The 23,741-nt window shown below is 37.4% G+C and overlaps 1 protein-coding gene across 1 annotated transcript in view; it reads left to right on the top strand.

The window, feature by feature from the left end:
• The window catches only part of Oxsr1 (oxidative stress responsive 1), a 155,504-nt gene that overhangs the window by 44,911 nt on the left and 86,852 nt on the right, over nucleotides 1-23,741 (top strand). Inside the window, exon 4 of the mRNA XM_004642146.2 lies at nucleotides 12,521-12,662. Coding sequence (XP_004642203.1) covers nucleotides 12,521-12,662 — 142 coding nt within the window. The remainder of the gene's footprint in view (nucleotides 1-12,520; nucleotides 12,663-23,741) is intronic.

Genomic DNA, 23,741 nt, shown 5'->3' with positions numbered 1-23,741 from the left:
TTGTACTTTGTCATCTTCTAAGAGATAAATCATGAGTACCTACTTAGGACCCGGGTAAAGTACTTTATATTAATATTGACCAGACATGTTTAGTCAGTAGTGAAGGATTTTTAACCTTCTTCAGTATCTGCGGCCCTAAAATGGAGTACTCAGCTAAGCAAAGTTTGGCCCCTTTGAAGCCTTCACAGTTTAGGAAGACAAACAGCCTAACTGGCTAAAGATTGATGAAAGCTTCTTAAATGTAGGGGGAAATAAAAATGATCAGGATGTGATCAGCACCCCAAGTTAATTGTATTTATTAATGTAACATAAGCATATACTAATGAAAAAAAGGGAAGTAAAAAATACTTATTAGAGAGGTTGACATGGTGGTGCGTGCCTCTCTTCTCAGCTTTATTGGGAGTCTGAGGCAGGGGATTGTAAATTTGAGGGCAGCCTGGGTAGTTTAGTGAGACCCTGTCTCAAAATATAAAGTAAATAGGCTGGGGATGTAGCTCAATAGTCCAGTGCCCTGGTTTTGATTCCTAGTACTATAAAGCAAAAACTAAAATTTTAAAACACTAATTTTTTTTAGCAGAGATATTAGTTAGCTGTCCCTCGCTGTGACTAAATACATGAAAACCACTGCTTAAAGAAGGAAAGATATATTTTATCTCATGGTTTCTGAAGTTTTAGTCTATGGTCAGCTGGCTCTATTGCCAGTGCAAGGTAGAAACATTGTGACCAACTTATGCAATAGAGGTAAGCACTTATGTCCTGGAAGCTCAGAAGCAAAAAAAAAAAACAAAAACAAAAGAGTAAAAGCCAGTGAGGAAGGGTCCTTCTCTCAGTTCACTCTCACGAGCCACTCTCTTATTAGGTAGGCCCTACCTCTTGTTGCTATCATGTCCTAGTAATACCATCAAGTTATGATCTCTTCAGTATATTATTGTCCATTGATGCAGTTAGAACCCTTATGATCTTAGTGTTTTCCTAAAGTCCCCTGTCTCTATACTTGGGACTTTGAAAACACTTTAGATCTACCTCATAATACTAATAACCAAATTGAATGTGCCGATTTTGTATTCAGAGTATCTTTTCATATAAGGAAACTGAATAATTTAGCATATTGACTAATTGATTTGCTTGAGCTGTAATTTTTATTTAACAGCTGTCTTAAACCAGCAGCTCTTTACTATATTGTCAAAATTATTTTGATATTCAATAATGATTTTTTCTTGGACAGTTAAAACTTCTGCATTCCTGTGTTGGGGGTTTCTTTTTGAGACAGAATTTCACTGTTTAGTTCACTGTTTAAGGTATCTTACAACTCAATAGTCCAGGCTGGCGTGGAACTTGAAGCGATCCTTCTGCGTCAGCCTCCCAAGTGCTGGGATTATAGGTATGTGCTGTACACCTGGCTTTTTGCATTGCTTTTTAAACCAGTGCCACAGGCTTTGAAGGCATACAGAAGATTGTTTATGGGTAGATGACCCATATTTAAAATTTTTCTTTATTACTTGGGCTAAGTTACTTTGTTTTCTATTACTTTATTTTAAAATATTTTTATTATGAGAAATGTTTGGATTTTAATAGACAGCTTTCATCAAAGTAGTATAGATTGTTAAGATGTCTTTTAAAGATAGTCAGATGTCTTGGGCTCAGATCTCGAGTGATGGTCTATAGGGTCCGGAAAATGTCATTTTTTACATGCTTGCCAAGTAATTCCATCCTGTGTTAAAGTTCGAGAAATTTCCAGCATATACTTCTTCAAGATTGTGTTTGAAGCCATAGTACATTATATGCTGTTATAGTGTTTATTTTTGTACTTTTCTTTAGGTATTGAGCTCCAGTAATAATAATCTGCACTCTTCTTTTGCTTTGTGTGTTTTACCTTTAGTTCACATGAAAAACTCCATGTAATTTTGATGTTTGAAGAGAGACCCTTGCTAGTACCATTGTTGAGTTAGATGATACAAGATGCTAAGAAAGTCAAATGAATCTGCCAAAAAAAAAAAAAAAAAGGGGGGCCGGGGAGATGGCTCAGTGGAATAAGCGCTTCCTTGGCAAGCGCAAGGGCCTGAGTTCAATCCCCAGTTCTGCCAAAAAAAAAAGAAAGAAAAATGAATAAGCAGAAGGCCTTCAGAAATAGTATCTGTTAAGGATGAAGGCCTGCCACCTGTAAAAGTCATTTATTGTGACTGAGATTAAAAAGGAAGTATTAGGGCCAGGGAGATAGCTCATTAAAATAAGTGTTTGCCTGGTGAGTGCAGGGTCCTGAGTTCAATCACCGGCACTGCAAAAAAAAAAAAAAGGAAGCATTATATTGAAAATGAGAGTTTCGCAAGCCTGTTCAGATGTCCATTGTTAAGGCAGTTGGCAGTGTCATTCTATTGTGAAGAGTGGCAGGAACTTTACTCTTTTTTTACTTTTTCTTTTTTTTTTTTTTTTTGTGGAACCGGGGATTGAACTCAGGCCCTTGCGCTTGCCAGGGAAGCGCTTATTCCACTGAGCCATCTCCCCGGCCCCTAGATGTCCATTGTGTACCTAGACTGGGGATGTGTATTGCTTTAATTTCAGCTTTGGTTATTAGTTGATGTGAAATCAGTGAAAGTCTCATAAAAATTTTAAGAGGAACTTCTATTTCAAACTCTCAAAATATAAGTCTAATGATTTTTCTGTGCCGTAAGGGCTTTGTTGGTCCATTTTTTTTGATCTACCAGTCTGGAAATTTCATATATATTGTGTCATATTCTGCAGTACCCAGTTTTATTCCTTGAGTATAATAGGTTTTTTTTTTTTGACTGTCAGACTTTTATTTCAATAGACATCCTTCTTTAAAAAAGAAAAGTTGGGAGAGTTCAGCATTTGATCACACACAATGGGGAAAACTCCCATTCCAGAACTCAGGGCCCTTTTGAAGGCAGTGCTGAAGTCTTGGCCAGCTAAGGAGCTGAATTGTCTAACTTGTTAAGAAAAAGCTGTCAAATAGATTCATTCTTGCAGAGTGGAGGGCTGAATCCTCAGGGAAAGAGATCCTGGCCTTACAGCATTTGGGGTCCCAGCAGTGAATCTGGGGTTGGGCCAACAGGGCTGTAGGAGATCCTAGGAGCAGTCAGTTCCAGAGTCCTGAAATCTGTATTTGGCTTGGGTCTAGTGGCAGCTGAGCTTGTTCTCCAGCAAGATATTCTTCAGTTCCAGCTCCCACACTTTAGTCTTATCAATCAGATATGTGATCTGGTGATTCTGCTGCTGCTGTCTTGTTGGCTACTCACCTTTCTTTTTGCTGAGTGGCTTCATGATCTTCTTTAATGTCAATGACTGGGTCATCCACTGCTGAGCCCCACTGAGCTGGAGCTCTCCACAAAGTTGACTTCCCCCGTCCCTTGATTTCTCTTGCCTTATAGCTGCTTAAATGCTTCCTCAGCGATGAAAGAAGTATCTGGGGCAACTTAATAGGACTTAATTGTTAAACAAATACTTTCTATTTTTTGATTTGCAAGAGGAATATTTTCCTGTGGATTCCTTATTTTAGATATTCTTGAAGTTATGAACATAGAACTTGATCAGTGTTGGTACATGCATCTTTACGTAACCCAAATTTCCAGGAGAATAAAGCATGTGGCACATTAGTCCCTTGGCTGCAGAAGTTTATATGTGAATCAAACTTTGTAGGCCTCTCTTTCAGTATCATGAGCTTATGAATCCCAGCAATGAAGATAGGAAGAACTAGTATGATATAATGATGTGCTAGGGAGTACTGACTGGAATATGGAGCCTCTCTGCTTTCTTGTGAATAAGCTGCCTGTTTTTGCTGGAATTGGGAAGTGGTGGTGGACTGGCTCATAGGGTGTGGAGATGGAGAAGAATCTTACCTGAACTCACATCATTCCTCCTTCTAATCCCCCATACTTCTCTTTATGTGGTACTTTTGTGTACTTCTTAGCCTTTCTGGAGTTTGAGGCAGGTAAATACTTTTTCTTAAATGGCACAACTCCTCTGGAAGCACAGAAGTTCAGATTTTTCTACTCTGCTTAGTCATATTTTCTGCTTTTTTCTAGAATATTGTTATCTCTTTTTAACTTGTTTATTCCTTATTCTGGGTCATTATTATTATTACTATTATTATTTTTAATGTATTTAGTACAATGTCTACAGGGTCTCACTACACAGACTGGACTTGTAGTGATCCTGTTTTTCAGCCTCCCAAGCGCTGGGGATTACAGGTGTGTGCCACCACACCCAGTGTCAGTCACCTCAGTATGTCCTATGGTTGGGGCCAGCATGGCATGCCAGGGATCTAACCCCTGTCTCCTGCATCTGCCTAAGCAGGCACTTTAATTCGCTAAGCTATCTGGCTGGCCTATTATTATTATTATTATTATTATTATTATTATTACTGTTTTAGATCAAATTTAGTAAGTTAGAGCCAGAACCCAGGCCCAGCATGTGTGTGGACCTTCCGCCGGCTTGCCGGATCCCTTTCTAGCCAGAGCCCGATCACTGTGTGTGTGTGAGGCCTTCTGCCTGCTCACCTACTCCCTGGCTCCCTTTCCAGCCAGAGCCCAGGCCCAGCGTGTTTGTGTATGTGTGTGTGGGCCCACTTAGATGATTGTCAGATTCCTTTCCAGCAAACACCCAGGCCTTGCATGTGTGTGGGACCATTTGCATACTCGTGAGAACCTCCTCCATCAGACAGGCCTGGTGTGGAACCCTGTAGCAGAACTCCCTGTAGAGAGGCTAAGGGTCAGACCCACCCAGGTAATCCAGGAGCTGAACATTTTGCCACAGAGGCACAGTGGATTCACTTCCATGGGCTCCAACAGGAAGAAGCTTATCACAACAGCCATACATGTCTGAATGAGTTCAGGCTTGGTAGATCCAGACCTGGTAAGCGGAGACACTTTGCTAGACCCAGATCTATAAGAGCATCCTCTCTCTTTGTCTGTTTTTTGTTTGCGGAACTGGGGATTGAACTCAGGCTCTTGTACTAGCCAGGGAAGCGCTTATACTACTGAGCCATCTCTCCAGCCCCTCTCTTTGTCTCTTGATTGAGACGGGGCAACAGGTAACAGGGGTGAACTAGTCTACCTAGAAGACCCCATGTACATCAAGGGGAGGTGATCAGACAGAACTTAGGGGAGCTAATTGAGATGCAAATTCCCAATTCAGTATCTGCTTAGCTACAAAAACATAACGTTTGCTCTTACAGTCTAAAATACAAACCTGTTAGTTACAGAAGCTTCTCAACTGCTAAATATCACTACCCATTATTAGTGTTCTTAATTGTAGTTCTATAATTACCCACATAATCTCTCTCTTTTTTAAAAAATTTTATTTAGTGTGTGTGTGTGTGTGTGTGTGTGTGGCCGCTAAGCCCACCATGGGGCGGGGCTGGCTGACATGTGGTTGAACCGCGGTCCTTGTGCTTTGCCAAGCTTGTTCTAAGTAGGTGCTTTAGACCACTGAGCCATCTCACCAGCCCCCACATCATCTCTCTTGGGCAAGAATTTTGGTAGGTGCTAAGGTAATAACTGCACCAAAGCTCTACACCAAAGGTCAGAGGACAGTGCTATGCAAAATGACAAAGAGAAGGAGCAAAATGCATTCTCAAGTGCTGAGCCCACCCAGAACAAATGCAGGAGACACTAGCATAGAATAAATTGGAAATTATACACCTGAAATCTCTGAATTAATAGCGTCTGAAGTAAACAAACAACTGCAGAAAGGTATAGAGGAAATCAGATCAGAAATGATTTCTGAAGTAAAAAAAGATATGATAACTTTAATGAAAGAATTACTAAGTGCCTCTAAAGATGACACATAAAAAAATAGAGGAGAGTAGAAAAATGATGGAATCATTGAATGAGCAGCATAGGAAAGAAATAGAATACATGAGGCAGATTCAAAGAGACATATAGGAAGTGAAAACCTTAATCATAAGCTGGCAAAACCATTTGCATGAAAGTAAAGATACACTTTTAGACCTTGAAGACACCATTGCAGCTAGTGAAAAGGTAAGAAAAGATCTTTTACAAACAACAAAGATGCAGGAAAAAATAATTCAGCATCTGCAAGATGATGCAAAGATGAACAACATTAAGACTAATAGGCATCAGTGAGAAAGAAGGAGTCAGTACAAATGATATAAAAAGAATATGGGCAGAAGTAATAGCAGAAAGCTTCCCAAATATGGGGAAAGAATCTGACAGGTAACTGAAGCATATAGAACTCCAAATAACATCAACCCAATTAAAACCACATCCAGACATAATAGTCAGAGGGGCCGGGGAGATGGCTCAGTGGAATAAGCGCTTCCCTGGCAAGCACAAGGGCCTGAGTTCAATCTCCAGTTCCGCCAAAAAAAAAAAAAAAAAAAAAAAGAAAGAAAGAAAGAAAGAAAAAATACATAATAGTCAGAATCCCAGAAATTCAGCGCAGGAACAATATACTAAAAGCCGCTAAAGAAAAGAATCATGTTTAAAGGAAAACCCATCAGAATAATGGCAGATTTCTCTTCATAAACCATCAAGTCAAGAAGAGCATGAAGCAAAGTACTACAAGTCTTGCAAGAAAACAAATTACAACCCAGACTGATATAGCCTGCAAAACTCTTTCAAGTTTAATGGAGAAGTGAAATAATTCCATGACAAAGAACTAAAGAATTTCATGCTGACAAAACTAAGCCTACACAGACTACTGAATGATGTTCTTAAGAGGGAGCAAAATGATCACAACTCCATGAATGAGAACAGAAAGAACCCACCAAGTAGGGCAAACACAGGAGAATAAGAGGTATACAATAGTAGTCTTTCAGTTATTCTTTTGTGTACAGCAGCAACATATTTCCATCAGCACACTCTACAAATGAACTTCTCTTTTACCCTATGGGTCAAGATTCCATCTGGGTCTGCAGGCTGGATTTCAAGGAAGTAGCAGTAGCTCAGTCCCAGAAGTGACACTTGGCCAACAGTAAGTGTCATGGACTTTATCCATGTGCACAAAATACACTAGAACTTTGTGCGATATCCTATTGCCAAACTGTTAGAAGTGCTGGTCATTTATTTGCCATTCCAGTATTTATCTTGTGTTTTAGTCTTAGTACTTCTTTTTTTTTTTTTTTTTAGTACTTCTTTACTATCATGAAAACTTTTTCTTAGTTCAATTGTTTTGAAACATTTAATTTTTAATTAATTAGTATTTGATTTTCTGAATATTGCTTAATCTTAATTTTTGTTTTAGGATTTATACTATATCTTTGACTTACAATTTATTTAAAAGACATGGTATGATATCTTCTCCTAGTATTACAAACTTTAAAAAGTATATTTCCATTTTCTGTTGACTTTATAGTACTTCTTCCCAGTCTTTTATGTACACATACACACACGTGTATATGAAAAAAAATACGTGTATAACCTGACATAAGATTGGTACTGTGTCATAGAAATCTTTAATGACCTTTTAAATAAGGGTTCATCTAATATATTTTATATAGTCTTGTATAACTATTATTTTGAGAGCTTTTTATTGGTCATCCAGGAACATACTGCAACTTCTCTTGCCTTTTGAATTACGCTTTGTTATTTTCTATACATCTGGAGGTATTAGAATATTTCAAGTTTGTATAACTGGAAAATATTTTACTTTTAGTTTTCAAAGGTATGTTTGCTAAGTATAAAATTCAGAGAGGACAGATTTCTTTTTTCTTTCAGTCCTTTAGTCTAGTTTCTTAAACACTTGGTCTTTTTTTTCCCCTTCTAATGTAGAATAAGATGCTATTTAATTTTGTTCTTCCATAGCTAATATTTTTTATGTATATGCTGCAATGATTTTTTTCTTTTGGACAGTTTCATTTTTGTGTATCTTGGTATGATTTTATTCAGATTTCGTCTGCAAACGGTTCATTTTTCTTGGAAATGTGTTATAAGTTCAACTGAATTCAGAAAGTTTAAATCTTCAAATTTTTATTGCCTACTCCTTTGTACTTTGATAATTCTAATTATATGAGTATTTTTTTTTTTTATTTTTGACACGGTGAACTATTATATGACTGATCTGTGATTTATTTTTACTTTTCAGTTTTTATTGTTTTATTCATTTAAGTTTGTAAATAATTTTACAGTGTGCAATCTATTAATCTCATGCAATGTATTCATTTCAGAAATATTTCTCTAAAAATTTTTGCATCTTTTGCATCTTATATCTTTCACATTTCAATATTTGTCTACAGTTTTTAATATGATATGTAATTATTAATTTTCAATAAAGTTAATGAAAAATAAAACAGTGTTATCTTGATTATTGAAAAAAAAAAGAAATGACCAACAAAATGAAAAGACAGCTCACATATTTGAAAAAAATCATAACAAGCATTCGGACAAAGGTCATTCATCTAGATTTTATAAAGAACTAAAAACATAGGGCCCCAAAATTTAAAGACCCAATCCAAGAATGGGCATCAGAGATGAGCACACAACTTCTTAGAGAAATATAAGAAGCAAATAAATATATGAAAAAATGCTCCACATCAGTAGCCATTCGTGAAATGCAAATTAAAACAACACTGAGATACGGTCTCACTGCACAAAAAAGAACTATCATAAAGAAATCAACCAACAACAAATGTTGGAGAGGCTGTGGGGAAAAAGGAACCTTTCTCCACTGCTGGTGGGAATGTAGACTGGTGCACCCATTATGGAAATCAGTGTGGAGACTTCTCAAAAAACTAGGACTGGAAATCCCATTCAATCCAGCTTTCCCCTTCTGGGAATTTTCCCAAAAGAACTGAAAATGTATCTTAGTGATAGATGTACGCTTGTGTTTATAGCAGCACAATTTGTGATAGCCAAATCTTGGAAACAACCAAAATGCTCATCTCCTGAGGAATGGATGAAAAAGATGTGCTTTTATACAATGGGGTATTACTCAGCTATAAAGAACAATAAACTTGAAGCCTTCATATATAAGTGGATGCAACTGAAAGATATAAGTGAAATAAACGAGACCCACATGTGTAAATACCATATTTCTCCCTACTGTAAAGAACTCAAAAGAAATAAAAATTGAAAGGTATAACACCGTTAAATGGAAAGCGAGAACTTAAGGATTAAAGAACAAAGAGAGCAAAAGTAGAAAAGTTAGGAAATATGGCAGGGGCAAAACCAAACATTTATATAAATAAGATGGTTAAGGCAGTGGTTCTAAGAATCTCCTTCAGGTTTTTGAAACCAGCAGTTAATGGTTAGTATTCTTACCCTGACCAACTCTATATGCTGATATCTGTGAACTAAGCAGCTACACTGAGGATAGCAATGTGTAATACTAAAACTATGCTTGAAATATGTGTCATTTTGTTCTTCTAAATGTGTACCGCTAATGTCTTATAAAGAAAGTTATTGCTATATTTTCTTTAAAGTAAATGTTTTGAGACTGGACGTGGTGATTCGTGCCTGTACTCTCAGCACTTGGGAGGCTGTAAACAGGAGGGTGACTGTAAGTGATCCTGTAGAACCTGTCCTAAAATACAAAATAAATAAATAAAGTAAATGTAAATGTAGAAAAAAAGTAATAAAAGAAAACAAATGAGGGGCTGGTGAGATGGCTCAGTAGACTAAGCACTTCCCTGGCAAGCAAAAGGGTCTGAGTTCAATCCCTGGTTCCGCAAAAAAAGAAAAAAAGTCGTAAGATTGTTCTGCTACAGTGTTGTATATGGTTTGATTTCTAAATTTCTGTGTAAAATGTGTAATTGTTTTTTTTTTCACATTCTATAGGGATTTAAATTTTAGACTATCTGTGATTATTGGAAAATAGCAGTTCCATGCTATGTCTAAGGCATTTGACATTCAGAGAGATAGTGATGTTAAGTACAACTGCCTCTGTTTTAGGGTTATAGTATCATTAAACTTCTCTTCTGGATGTTTAACAACTAAAGTTAGCAGATCAAAAATTAGAGAAATAGAGAGGCTACAAGGATAGCCAATATTTTGGCTCTAGCACTTCAAGGTCAGTGAGGACTCAGGACGTAAGAGAACCTGTATTGTGACATTCTGTAACTCAGCGAGGTCTCAGATTTTCTGATCAAGGAGATTATGGGGCCACAGAAGAAAGTGATTGACTATGTAGAATGTGCCTAAGGAGAGTCACCTAGAGAGAACAAATTTTCTCAGGCTTTCACAGACATCAAGTTGATCAAGCGATAGCCATGACTCATTCAGATGGCTGACACTGACAAAAGATCTACAAGATGTTGTACATGGTTTCCCCATAAATCCTAAGGAGATTTGAGTGACCTCATCAGATACAAAAGTTGCATTTTTAGTTATATAGGTCTTGCTTTAATTTGGTCTTAATCATCCAGCAGAAAAGTATATCCAGGGGGCCGGGGAGATGGCTCAGTGGAATAAGTGCTTTCCTGGCAAGCCCAAGGGCCTGAGTTCAATCCCCATTTCCGAAAAAAAAAAAAAAGTATATCCACAAGGTATAAAAAGCAATGCCATTATTAATATGCTGAGCTGTAAAAGGCTCAAGCCAACAACTTCTGACAATTGCCAGTTCTGCTGAAAGCCCACTACTATTATGGAGTATTAGAGTATATTGGGTTATTTTGCTAAATTCAAGTACCTACAATTTTTAGACAGGCTTCAAGTATGAAAAGGTCCTCTAAAGACTTCTCCAAATGCAGCTTATCTAACTGCAGTGGAACACCCATCTCTGACAAAAAAAATGAAAAGGGGGGTATAAGTTGGGAGCCAGCAAGCTAGAAAATCGAACAAATATGTGTAAGTGGCACTTGGCCCAGTGCCTAAAGCTAACAAGCTACCTCACTCCTGAGATGAACATCCTGTCTGGTTAAGGTTAGCTATCAGTTGCTAGGCAACCTAGTGTCATGCGTTACTAACTTCATAAAAGTGTGAATGAAGGACTTTTGTTGTGGGAAAAAGAGAGAAAAAAGTATATATTTATACACAAGAGAGTTAGGAGAGATATACAGCTACTTTCTGTTAGTTCATTGAGAATAAAAGTCTATACTAATATTGTTTAGAGAAATTATGCTTGCATCTTGTCCTTCGAATAACTAGTACGAAGACAGTAATATGTAATGTATTAATTATTGTAACCATCTTACTAACCTGTTTTGAAACTGTATCATTGCTATTTTTTTCTCATTAAAATGAATACAAAAATTTAACAAGTTATTATCTTTTTGGAACTAAAATAAGGTTTTTTTTTTTTCCCAGTCTTTTGTGTTCTTTCATTTTGGTACATAGGATTGAATCCAGGGCACATGATCACTGAACTGTACTCCAGCCCTAATTCTCTGACGTTTTGAGCATTGCATCTAGATCACTTCTTTAGAGTTTTAATTTTTTCCTTTCTGAGTTAAGTAAAAGCATCTTATAGGTACAGTTCTTTTCTTTCTTTCTTTTTTTTTTGTATTTAGTACGAAGTCTGCAGGGCCTCACTGCACAGATCGAACTTGCAGTGATCCTTCTGTTTTCAGCCTCTAAAATGCTGGGATATTTTAAAGTTTCATTTTTCATGAGGCTTAAGTGGTGGTTTTGGTTTTAGTCTTAATCATTGAAGTCTTCTATGAAGAAATGGGTATTGGATTATTTTTCAGTGTAGTTTGTGTTATGTTCCAGACCTTAGAGCCAAACAGTACTGTTTGGTTCTAGGATCTTTGTGGGCCAGTATATTGCCAGTTATCTTAACAATCTTATCCAGTTTTTTTGATGATATTTATCAGTTTTGGTAGTCAGCATTCTGTGGTTTTAGTTAGTTGTGTCATTTCCTCCTTTTTTCCTCTTTTTTTAAATGTATTTGGTACAAGGTCTCACTATAGAGCTTGGACTGGTAGTGATCTTTCTTTCAGCCTCCCTTGCACAGGGATTACAGGCGTGTGCCACTACACCCTTTCTCTCCTCATTCTTTAATGGGAGCATTATTTCCTCTTCTGGGGAAAAAAAACTGAGAAAACTAAGGTGTTACTTGAAAGAAAACTGCCATTATTATTCTTTTCACATCGTCTTGGCCTTACCTGTTTTATTTTTATAATGTTAATCTGAAAATTGTCCTTAAGTTAGTATGTATACAAATGTGATCTTTTTAGATATTTCTTGCCTGATTTGAAATTTGTTTTCAAATTTTGTTTCAATTGGTTTTTATGTTTTTGGTAGCATAGCACTGTATCCTATAATCTGGGCTTGGAGTCCTACAGTGATTTATGATATCTTATACTGGAGTGTTATTGATGGGTGTGATTCTATGGATTTTTCAAAGGTGGTTAAAAGTCCTCCATTACTTTGAGATTCTCATTGGAACTCTAAAGGAATTGCTGATTTAACATATCATTTGAATATCAGCAGGCTGCTTTCTGTTTTAGATTGATACTTTTTAAGCTTCTGTATTTACATTTGCTATTTTTTTCTTTCCTATACAATTCCGATAAAAGATTTAAATGTCTTTTGATTTCAAAATGGATCTGAATTATATTGAATGAGCTAATTTTTTTTTAGTGTACTGTGTTTTCTGTTTTCAGGTTCAGTTCTGGATATTATTAAGTACATTGTGGCAAAGGGAGAACACAAAAGTGGAGTTCTAGATGAACCTACCATTGCTACGATACTGCGAGAAGTGTTAGAAGGACTGGAATACCTGCATAAAAATGGGCAGATCCATAGGTAGGTGAAATAGATCAGTCTTCAAGTTTTGATGAGCATGGCAGTAGTTGTGCTGTATCATATTGAAGCCACAGAATTCACTATAATCTCATGAGTGTTAACATTGCTTTGTATCACTACTTTCAGTACATTGTACAATTAATTTCTTACCATGAAACAATCACTTTGATAAAAGATAATGAAATTTTTTTATGTGCTTGAGAAATACGTAAGAAAAAAAATATATATGTTTATTGTTTTTCTTAGTTTGCTTTATAAGTAAGTCTTAGAGTATCTTTATATTTCTCCAAATTACTGAATAATCTTCATAAAACACCACTTTCTCTGTTGGGTGGGGGTGTGGGATACACAGTTTGTGTTACCTTTTGTTATTTGATGGAGGGCCAGGAGATACTGAGTCCAGGTTGCCCTCCTAAGTGAAAGGCTGTGAGGTGTATCTGGCATAGATGGTCTGGGCCTACCTGCTTCGTTTGGTTTGTGGGGCAAGTGATGAAATTTCCCAGTCTAGTTTTCTGTGGCAACTCTGGTTCTGGCATGGTCAGCCCCTAGTCATTACAAGTGTGAGGTCCATGATGGGCCTCCTTTTAGGACTCTGCTACTAGCTCTGTATTATTCCTTTTTACCACAGAAAGCAAACCTGGGGCCTTTTGACCTCTGTTTGTTGATAGTTCTAGTCTGTAAAGCATTTTTTAAAAGACTCAAGAAACTTATATATTGCTTTTGCAAGTTCTGGAGTATCTCTGCCGTATCCAGTTCTTTTGTGATTGCTGAAGTACTTTTGGAAATTTTAGTTATATGTAAAGGAAATGAGCAGGGAAAAGTAAACCTTTGCCATTTTGTTTATGACTGGAACTAATTCCTGTAGCTCATTCCTGAAATCATGAGATAGAGCCACAATTTTCTTTAATTTCTAAGTGTAATATGATAGGTTGTTGTGTGCTATGTCGGACCACTTTGAGTATCTTATGTATTCAGCACTATAGTGAACATTTTTCTTTGTGGATTTTTATTGTAAGAATATTTATTCTGAAAACCTATCTTTCTCTAAGAAGACAAAAGGGAAAACCTTTTATCTTAAGTGATTACCAAGTTGTTTTGCAGAAATGTATAGGTTTATGTCAGTGTGTAGTGGTAGATTCATTGTACTCTTGCTAGCTTTGCTTATTAAAATTTTCAGTTCGCTTATTAAAATTTTTGGTTTGCTAATTTTAAAAATAAATTTTGATATATTAGATTATTCGATTAAACATTGATTTATATGGAAATTATGTTTCCTTTTATGAAATACTTGCTTATGACTAGTTATTTTTCTGTTGGGATTTCACTGCTTCTCTTGTTATCCTGTGCTATTTATGTAATTAAAAATGACCTTTTCTCAGTGTTTTTTATACTTCTTGGATCTTAGGTAACTAATAGAGCAAAGGAACAAACTAGAATCAGGTTGCTAGAATGTGAGTAAAAGCTGAAAAACAAAATAGGGCTGGTGCAAAATCAACATAGATTGGTGGATCAGAGATGTGCTTACATGCACACGTCAAAGAATACGCATAGCAGAGTTGTTGGATAGTCACCTAGAAAGATAGTTTATGGTTAGAGAGTGGGATTTTTGAATTAGTGAACTTGTATTTGAATCAGTTGAGGTGACAAGATAAAAAGCTGAAGAAGTAGATAATCATGGCTTTACTTCTTATACTTCGTTTGTATACTTTTCTGCTGGGTGGTTAAGACCAAGATAAAGCAAGACCTATGCAACAAGAGTTGTAGCTTTTCGATCTGATAAGGTCAATCAAAAAAGCCATGGTGTTATGTTGAGCTGTAGGGGACTCAGGTCAACAATTTCTGACACTGCCAGTCAAGTGGAAGACCCAATACTATTATGCACTACTGGACTCTTTTAGGATATTATACTGAGTTAACACCTATAATATTCATTTTTTAAAAAAATATTTATTTATTCTCATTAATCTGCAAGTCAGTAGGTGTTTCTTTACAGTTATCTTTAGCAGAATTCATACAAAACAGTAATTAACAATGATCTTCCTTTTTTTTTAACTCAAGGAAACACCTTCAAAAATACATTTTGTAAAATGTTATAGTTTGTGTCTAGTTGTTCCCCCAAAGCCTCATGTAGTTATGGGGTAGTTCCTAGAATTTGTGATTGATTATTGTGGGTGTGGATGCTGCAACTGCTGTGGGACAGACAATTTGCATTACAGTGTAAAGCTGGGAGAGAGGATAACTGGCTGCCTGAGTTGCTGCCACTCCCTTTTGCTCTCTGCTCTTTGCTGGCACCATAAAAGGTTGCTCTCTACCTTGTGCCATTCTGTCTTGGAACCAGCTGAGTATAAGCTAAATAAACCTTTCCTTCCTTCATTGTGTCAGATACTTGTCTCAACAACAAAAGAAGAGTAAAGCCTTTTGGTACAAGGGCTCAAACTCAGGACCTTATGCTTATTAGGTAGTCATTTATGCCTCTGAGCTATCTCCCTAGCCCCTACATACTGATTTAGTAACAGGATCTATTGGCATAAACCTATTTTTTCATGTAATGTAAACTGCAATAATATAAATAAAAGTACTTTAACAAAAAATAAATTCAAGAATATTTTAAATTTTATTTAAAATGACTTTTTAAATGCTACTGATTTCCTGATTAATATTAAATTATCTTGAATTCAGGTCTCAGAATAAGAGATTGAAAATAGTTATAAAGAAAGTTCTCCATTTTATTCCATTTTTAAAACAGTTAAGCTCCTTTGGGAAAATTGTTTTAATCTTTTATTTTATTTTATTTTATTTTATTTATTTGTGTGTGTGTGGCCAGCTCAGCCCACCAGGGGGCGGGGCTGGCTGGCATGTGGTGCTGGGGGATTGAACTGCGGTCCCTGTGCTTTGCTAAGCTTGTTCTAAGTAGGTGCATTAGACCATTGAGCCATCTCACCAGCCCCTGTTTTAATCTTTTTATCAGAGGTTTCTGTTGGTTCTTTTGTTGGTAGTACACTTCTTCTGTACCCCTACAGTCTACTTTACCTTCATTTTTGTCATTGGATTCTTTAGTTTGTTGTTGTTGTCATCAGTCTCCTTTAAAAAATTACTTTTGTTAATATTTTTGGTGGTGGTACTGGGAATTGAACCCCTTGCCTTTATACTAAGCTACATTCTCAGCCCTCTGTTTTATTTTTCACTGGGGATATTAGTCTTGAGAAATTGCCCAAAATTTAACTTGCTGTCATCCTCTTGCCTCAACCTCTGAAAATGCTGGGATGTTTTTGTTTAAATTCTTTTCACTTTAAAATCGTGTTTCTTGGGGTTACTCTATTTTACTAGTCAGCCAATGGATGGGTGGAGGTTGTACTCTGACATCAAGAACATTTATGAGGTTCACATAAATGTATGTATTTATGTGAGGGTATTCTGCGGTGCTTAAGACTCTAGAGTCTAGATTTCTTAAAATGAGATAAACTTTTGTCTTTTGGGACCTCATTTTCTTTGTATTTTGCTCATTTTTTGTTGATTCCAAAAATATCAAGCAAGATTGAATATATGTGAGCCTTTTGCCAGAAAGAAAAATATAATTCCAGAATGTTATTATAAAAGTTTTTACCTCACTTCTATTTAAAAACAAAGTAAAAGCATCAAATTATAAAAGTACAACTTATTTTGCAACTGACAAGTCAGTGTTTTGGAATATTTTGGATACCCTTGTTCTAGTACTGGCTTGAGAGTATATAGACAAAGAGGCACCTACTTAACGCATTCAGGGGGCAGATCAGCTACTGCCCCTCAACCCTTGACCCTAAATTTCAAGCTGCCTCCTTCAGTTGAGGCCTGACTGCCCTCTTTTTTAAAAAAATAATTAATTAATTAATTTGGTTCAGGGTCTTGCTACGCAGGTCAGGCTCAGTAGTAATTCTACTGTTTCAGCCTCCCCAGAGCTAGGATTACAGGTGTGCGCCATCATGCCCAGTTTGGGTGGCTGGCTTAGTGCAGGGCTGGCATATCATGCGGTACTGGGGATCGAATTTGGGTCCTTGCACTTGCCAGGCAGGTGCTTAGATAACTGAGCTATCTCCCTGGCCTTTAGTTTCTTCATAGAGGACCCTCACTGAGATCTAGAATTTTGTCTCTGTAAACAGATCATGTTTCAAAGGAACAGGCCCACCCTGGTAAAACAGGTTGCGGCGACAAAGTTGAAAATAAGATAGGACTGCAAGTGTTGGATTCCAGTATTACATAGGCTTAGACCATATCAGGCAAGCCCAGTTAGATACAAAGAGGCCATAACCTCAGGGTCCTTCAGTTGTCGGGGCAGACTAGGTAGAAAGCCAGCTAAACACCCCAGCGTGAGTCAACCAGAGATTTCTGAGAAGGCTGGCAGGCCACCCTTGGATGGATCTTGGTCTTTTTACATGGAACCACTCTTGCTGAAGGAGCTTGACTTCTTCAGGTTGCTGGCTAGGTCCTGGAGTATCAGTTTGTTAGCCAGGACACTCAGGACCACTAGTGATGGCCATCTGCACTGGTACTGGGTGTGAGGCTCCCAGTCCCACTACTGATTCTGTATGGCTTCCTATTCCTTGTACCTTACAGGCCACGGTTCCTAAGTAGGCAGCATAGCACTTAAGAGGAGCCAGGCCAGGTACTGGTATACCTGGGGGGGTGGGTATTCAAGCACACCACAGTGCACCAGTGTAGCCACTGTATGAGTGCATTTGTGAAGCCAGACACAGAGTTGTGCATGACTGCTAGGTGGTAGTCTCACAGCAGCAGTCACTTGTACATGGTGGGTTCCAGGGTTGTGGCAGACAGCAGACATTGTAGTGGGCACCTCCTTGGGGTCAGGCTCAGCCCAGGCCCAGGCTGGACTCATCCTCTGGTTATCAAGGAGTTACATGTCACACAGGCTTGATTCCTCTGACAGCTGCTGGTGCAGGCCTTGTGTCTCTGCTTGTTCCTTGGATAGGATGATGAGCATTGTTCTTTTGAACACTTGGGATCTGGGCCTCTCATGCATGCTGTGGGGCTGGAATGGACCATGATCAGTGGCATTGGAGGCTAAGAATGTAGTCTTCCTACCTCCCTCCCTCTGCCCTTTAGGTAACTTTAAAGAGGGCCGAGCTCATTTAGTTAAAGGAATGATGATGCATTAGGAAAGTAGGTGGTACAATCATAAATCAGTCTGAACATCCTTGTGATGAGACCGATAGAAGTTACCTTCATTTCTCTCTCTCTCTCTCTCTCTCTCTCTCTCTCTCTCTCTCTCTCTCTCTCGTCTACATTATTTTTCTTTTCTCCAAAGACCTAATTTTAACATTTCTTGTAAAGCAGATCTTTTGACCACACATTTCCTTAATTTTTGTCTGAGAAAGTTGTATTTCTCTTTTTTCTTTTTTGTATACAGTGCTTACTGTAATTTTATTCGTGACACTAGCTATAAGCACATCAGCAGGAAAGTAGATAAGCTGTGGTATGTGTACGCAGTCTATTTTATTTCTGGAGGATCATTTTGTCAGTGTAGATTGGTTTTCCTTTCAACACTTCGAATGTTTTACATTGTTCTGTTGCTTACATAGTTTCCTGAGGGGAAGATAGATGTAGTTCTTATTTATTGTTCAATGGATGCAGTGTTTTCTCTGGTTTCTTCCAAGATTTTTGTCTCTTTTTGTTGTCTTTGAGTTTCCCCAGAGACCTCTTAAATAAGGTCTGATGAAGGAAGATATTTTCAGTTACAATCTTTTAATTTTTTATGTAACTACTTAGTGGCATATTCAAAGACTCAGTCCCTCTGGGAGGTGAAGGAAACTTATCTTCACCCCAAAAAGAAGGCCTAACATTCTGTGGACTCACTGGTTATTAGAGACAGAATGTTTCTCATTTGGGTATTGTACCTTGGTCCTTCATGTCAGCCATTCTACAAATTGGCATGAATTGAGAGGGCACAATTATCAGGTTGTACTGGAAGCTGTCTGGTAAGCTGTAACAGTTTTTCCTTTTGGGACTCTACAACCCTAATGACCGCTTTGACTGTCAAGGCATAAACCTGGTTCCAGCAGACTCATCCTTTACTTTTCTACTGTAAATTTGTATCTAAGTGTTATAGTAGCTGGCTGTACTTCTCAGTATCTTTCCCTATGTATTTACCCACTTGGGATGATGAATGGCAAGGGGTATGCACACGTACAGAAGTGGCAAAATGGGAGTTGCACCTGCCTTTCTGGTCTGTTTTTGCGTATGTTTACCTGAGCATCACAAAGGGTCCAGGATTTGTTAAAAAAAGTTTTCTTTTGATTTTTCTCATAGAAGTAACCCAGTTCAGTACAGTGGCACAAAAAGCAGATTTGCAAGTTTTGGAGGAGGTCAAAAGTGAATTAGAGGGCCGGTGTCATAGCTCAGCAGACTAAGCCCTTGCTTAGGCAAGCTCATGGGCCAAGGTTCAATCCCTTGCACCACATGCCATGCCAGTCCTGCCCCTGAGCACGCTGAGCCAGTGATGGAGTCCAGGTGTGGTGGCGCACACTTGTAGTCCCAGCACTAGGGAGGCTGAAAACGGGAGAATCACTAAAGAGTCTGAGCTATGTAGTGAGATCCTGCACCAAACAAAACAAAACTGAAAAGTGAATCAGATTACTCATACATTGATAATAAAGATGATCCATTGTGGTAAAATGCATGCTTTTATAATACAAGAGTGATGTGAGTGGATGATGATGAAGATGACTTTGACATTGACTGTGGAAGTCAAAGTCCCTCTGTCAGTGAAATGGAACAAGAATTGACTCATACAGTCACACAGGGAATGCAACCGCCTTGGTTTAGATGATGAAGAAAACAGCCATGTGAGTATATACTTGGCTAGCTGAAGTGCTGTAGAATATTCAGGCAAACAAATGGAAAGATCTATGCTAGAACTAGGTCAAACCAGTTTGAAACCTAGGTATGGGAAAATACAGTGGAAGTCTTGGCAGGAGTGAAATGGATTGGACGGATTGCCAGCACAGCCATTCATTGTTGGGAATTATAATAGATGAAATGCTACAAGGTGCTGTGAAATACAAGAAGACTGAAATGCAAGTAAAACGTTTTTTATGCACCAGCAGCCGTATTAAAAAATGTGCTTATTATGACACCTCACTAGCTGAACTGAAAACATTCATAGATCTGCTGTACTTAGCACAGATTTCTCATGATGGTTGCAGGAATGTAAAAGACCTATGGAAAAGTGATGACTCAAAGTGTGGCATAAAAATTTATGCCCTTGTAGATGCAAGGACTTACTATGCTTTCAATTTGGACGTTTGTCCTAGAACTTAGCCATTGGGACCTTATTCATATGTAATAAATCTTATGATGTGAACAGACTTATTGTTCCCATATCCCAAACTAATCAGAATGTGATTTTTAACAGTTTCTTTATTCATTCCCAATTGGTGTTATATTTGCTAATAGCACAAATTGGCCAGCACAGGGACTATATGCAGGAACAAAACAGAAATTCCAAATGAAATGTTGCAACTTTAAAACAGAGCATTTTTTAGTGCAATCTTTCAATTTCAGATAGATATAATATTGGCAAGAAAAGCAAGCTGGTACTGCTGATGTCAACATTTCACCATGATGGAAATATTGATATGGAAACCTTGTCAAAACAGAAGACTGATATGAAAGCTTTCAACAGTGAAACCAAACATGGAATAGATGTTGTTGATGAATTATGCAGCAGCTTTGATGTCACTTGAAGCACAAAGCCTTGACCAATGGTTGTGCTTTACTTGATCCTAAACAAACATACATCCACAATAGCTTGATAGTTTACAAGGAAAATAAGAAATGGAAAGTATGACCAAGAAATTTACTTAGAGGATTGGGACGGGGGCTCATAAAACATCATTATTACAGAGGAAAAACATAGTGTTCTGCCCAATGAAGTATGCCAAAAAATTGTGCATTACACTGGTGAGTTGTGTATAGCAGCATCTCAAAGACCTACTATGACAACAGGAAAACAAAGATGTCAACTATGCCCTACAAAGAAAGCACAGGAAGCTGCATGTGATGGTGCATGCCTATAATCCCAGCACTCAGGAGGCTGATGCAGGAGGATTGCTGTAAGTTTGAGGTCAGCCTGAGCTGCGTAGTGAATTCAAGGCCATCCTGGGCTACATAGTTTGACCCTGTCTCGAAAAAAAAAAAAGCAGAGGAAAACAAAACATACATACTCTCAGTGTAAACTATGCATATGAATGGAACATGCAGTTGTCATATGTGAAGATTGCCTTGGGTGTGACAGTCATAGCAAAGCTTAGTTTTGTGGTAGAGTTCTATTCATTATAGTTCATATACACATTTATTTCTGATGTTATCTAGTAGTTTTTATAAGGAAGTATGCAACTAGTGTGAAAATTGATATCCATTCTAAATGCATAATGCTTATTAAGAAAATAATAATTTATTGATATTTTATGTTTGTTAACTACACTCTGTAATATAATAAGCTCCTGATAAAACATCAAGACCAGTGAAATGTTAAGTGTGTCCTGAAAAAAAGCCAAGAAAGCAAAAGACACGTACTGTCAGTGTAAATGATGTGTGTGTATGGAGGTTGCTATTTTCATATGTGTAGACTGCATTAGGTATGATAACTGAACTAAAAAATACTTTTGTAGAGTTCTATTGGTAATTTCATTGTGGGCCATATGGGAATTTATTTCTGTTATTTATTTACTTATATTTTTGTATTTAGGACAGGGTATACAGGATCTACAAGGTCTCACTATGTAGATCAGACTCATAGTGGTTCTCCTGTTTTCAGCCTCCCAAGTGCTGGGATTACAGTTGTGTGACACCACACCCAGTCTCAATCAACAGGCTCAGCATGCCCTGGGGGCAGGGCTGGCATGGCACACCAGGGATCAAACCCCAGCCCTTATGCTCTAAGTAGGCACTTTAGTTTGCTGAGCTATCTGGCTGGTCTATATTTCTGTTCTTTTTTATACTTTGTATGGCAAAAACCAGTTGATGTTGAAAATTTTGATTTTTTTAAAAAACAAATATTAAAAATTCATAAATTTATTTTTGTGACTTTTTTTCTGTTAAGTAGTCATTGTTTAATATAGTCAAACTCATAAAATTGCATTAATAACTCAGCAATAGACATAATATGAAGAATAAGTGTGAGCCTAACCTTGATGACAAAAATCAGTGTTGTACTCCAAGGGTTACGTTACAATTCTCTGTGATCAAAGTTACCCTTTTCTTATGTGTTACAACCCTTTTTGTTCCTTAAAAATGCATTTGTAGGGCCCGCCAAATAGCTCAGCGGATTAAACCACCCTGAGGTTCAATATCTGGGCCTGCCATGCCAGCCCTGCTCCTGGGGCACACTGAGCCGGCATTTGAGACTGGGCATGGTGGCATAGTGAGACCCTGAACGCCCTGTAGACCCTTCCCTAAAAAAAAAAAAAAAATGCATTTGTAGTCAAGAGAATTAGGTCTTCAGTATATCTGTCCTAGTTTAAATATTATGACTCAGTATTTCTTGGGTCCTGGTTTTATGAAATGGTCCTGATTTTAAGAAATGTTGTCATTCTAGTTTGTAGCCTTAGTCCAACCTGGGCTATATTTTCTGTTGAGTTACGGATTTGAAAGCCTGGGACTTCTGCCCATTTAGGCAGTATCCCTATTCTGTGTCATAGGACTTACTTTTTGCTTCTCGGATGTCTCTTTCTTTTCTGAGAAATCCCTTTTATTTCATGTCCAGTTGTGGGGCTATTTTTTTCCTCCTAATTTATTCAGCATCTCCTTGGTTTATAGGAGGTGAGTTTTAGGAAGAGGATCCAGGTGGTAGTGGTGAAAGTCTGCCCCATGCACGTTTTGCCATGTTGATTTGGTATGGTAGTTATCTAACTTAAGCTTTTATAGACTCAGCCTTTGATACATAATGCAGTCACCCAAGAAGCATAAAAAATAATTGCTTTCTGAGTTCTTTGCCAGAAAGTGGTTTAATTGGTTTGGCATAAAGTCTTGGCTTTGGGACGTCTAAAGAGTCCCCCAGGTGATTCTGATGTGCAGCCAAGTCTGAGAACTAATATTTCTTCTATAGCTGTGACCAACTGTGAAATACATTGGGAGTGTATTAGGAAGTCGAGAGAGGCATTTTTAGTACATTTTACTATTCCTCATGTACTTATGGACCAGTTTTTGTTGCACATGGGTTTGTGTATTAACATGGTAGATCAGGTTAAGTACTTTCCCTCCATTTCTACTGTGTTTTCCCCTGATCCTCTAGGGTTTAGAAATTTTGAATAAAATGAGCATGTCTCTAAATTAGAGTTTTCGCTGTACACCAACTCAAACATTTTTTTTTCATTAAAAGAGAGTAGCTCTACCAGACATGTTGAGTATTTTAAGATGTCTAAATGCATTGTATTTTCAGCTTTGATTTTATTGTTTATCCTGTCTTTTTGGGAAATTTTCCACGAAATATGTTTATTGATGAGTAATAAAAACATTATGAGTAGAAGCTTGCATTCTGTACTGACTAGAAAGCCAAGCATGTCTGATATTCCTGTTAAATTTGGGAAGAATGTATGCATAACTTTGAGACAGCAGTGTTGTGTGAGAAATGATAGCAGTGAACAGCAGAACTCATTATTCTTGTTGTTTATTGCTCCTCAGGCTGCCGACTTGCTTGATATTCTTTATGATAGATTTAAAAAGTTTTTTTTCCTTCCTTAACTGAGGTCTATATTGATTGTCAGAAATTTACAGGTCCTTACTTTTTTTAAAAAATTAATTTTATTGAGAAACAGCAATGAGACAGTTTTAAAACTGATTAATAGGACAGTTTCAATAATTAACACATTGCATATTGCAATCTTCTTAGTGGTTATTCATAGTACAAGATGCAGACATGATATCCTGTCCAAATACTATTGGTACAAATCTTTCTTCTCATTGAATTAACAGAAAGTAGCTGTATATCTATCCTATTTTGTATGTACAGATACAAAATAGTTCTTCCTTGTTACCCTTTTCTTGGTTTAGTTTTGTTAGAGATGGGTATTCCATTGCCTTTTTTAA

This window comes from Octodon degus, unplaced genomic scaffold, assembly GCF_000260255.1.
Source record: "Octodon degus isolate 3935 unplaced genomic scaffold, OctDeg1.0 scaffold00147, whole genome shotgun sequence".
NCBI lineage: Eukaryota > Metazoa > Chordata > Mammalia > Rodentia > Octodontidae > Octodon > Octodon degus.
This window is presented reverse-complemented; position numbering and strand designations above follow the sequence as displayed.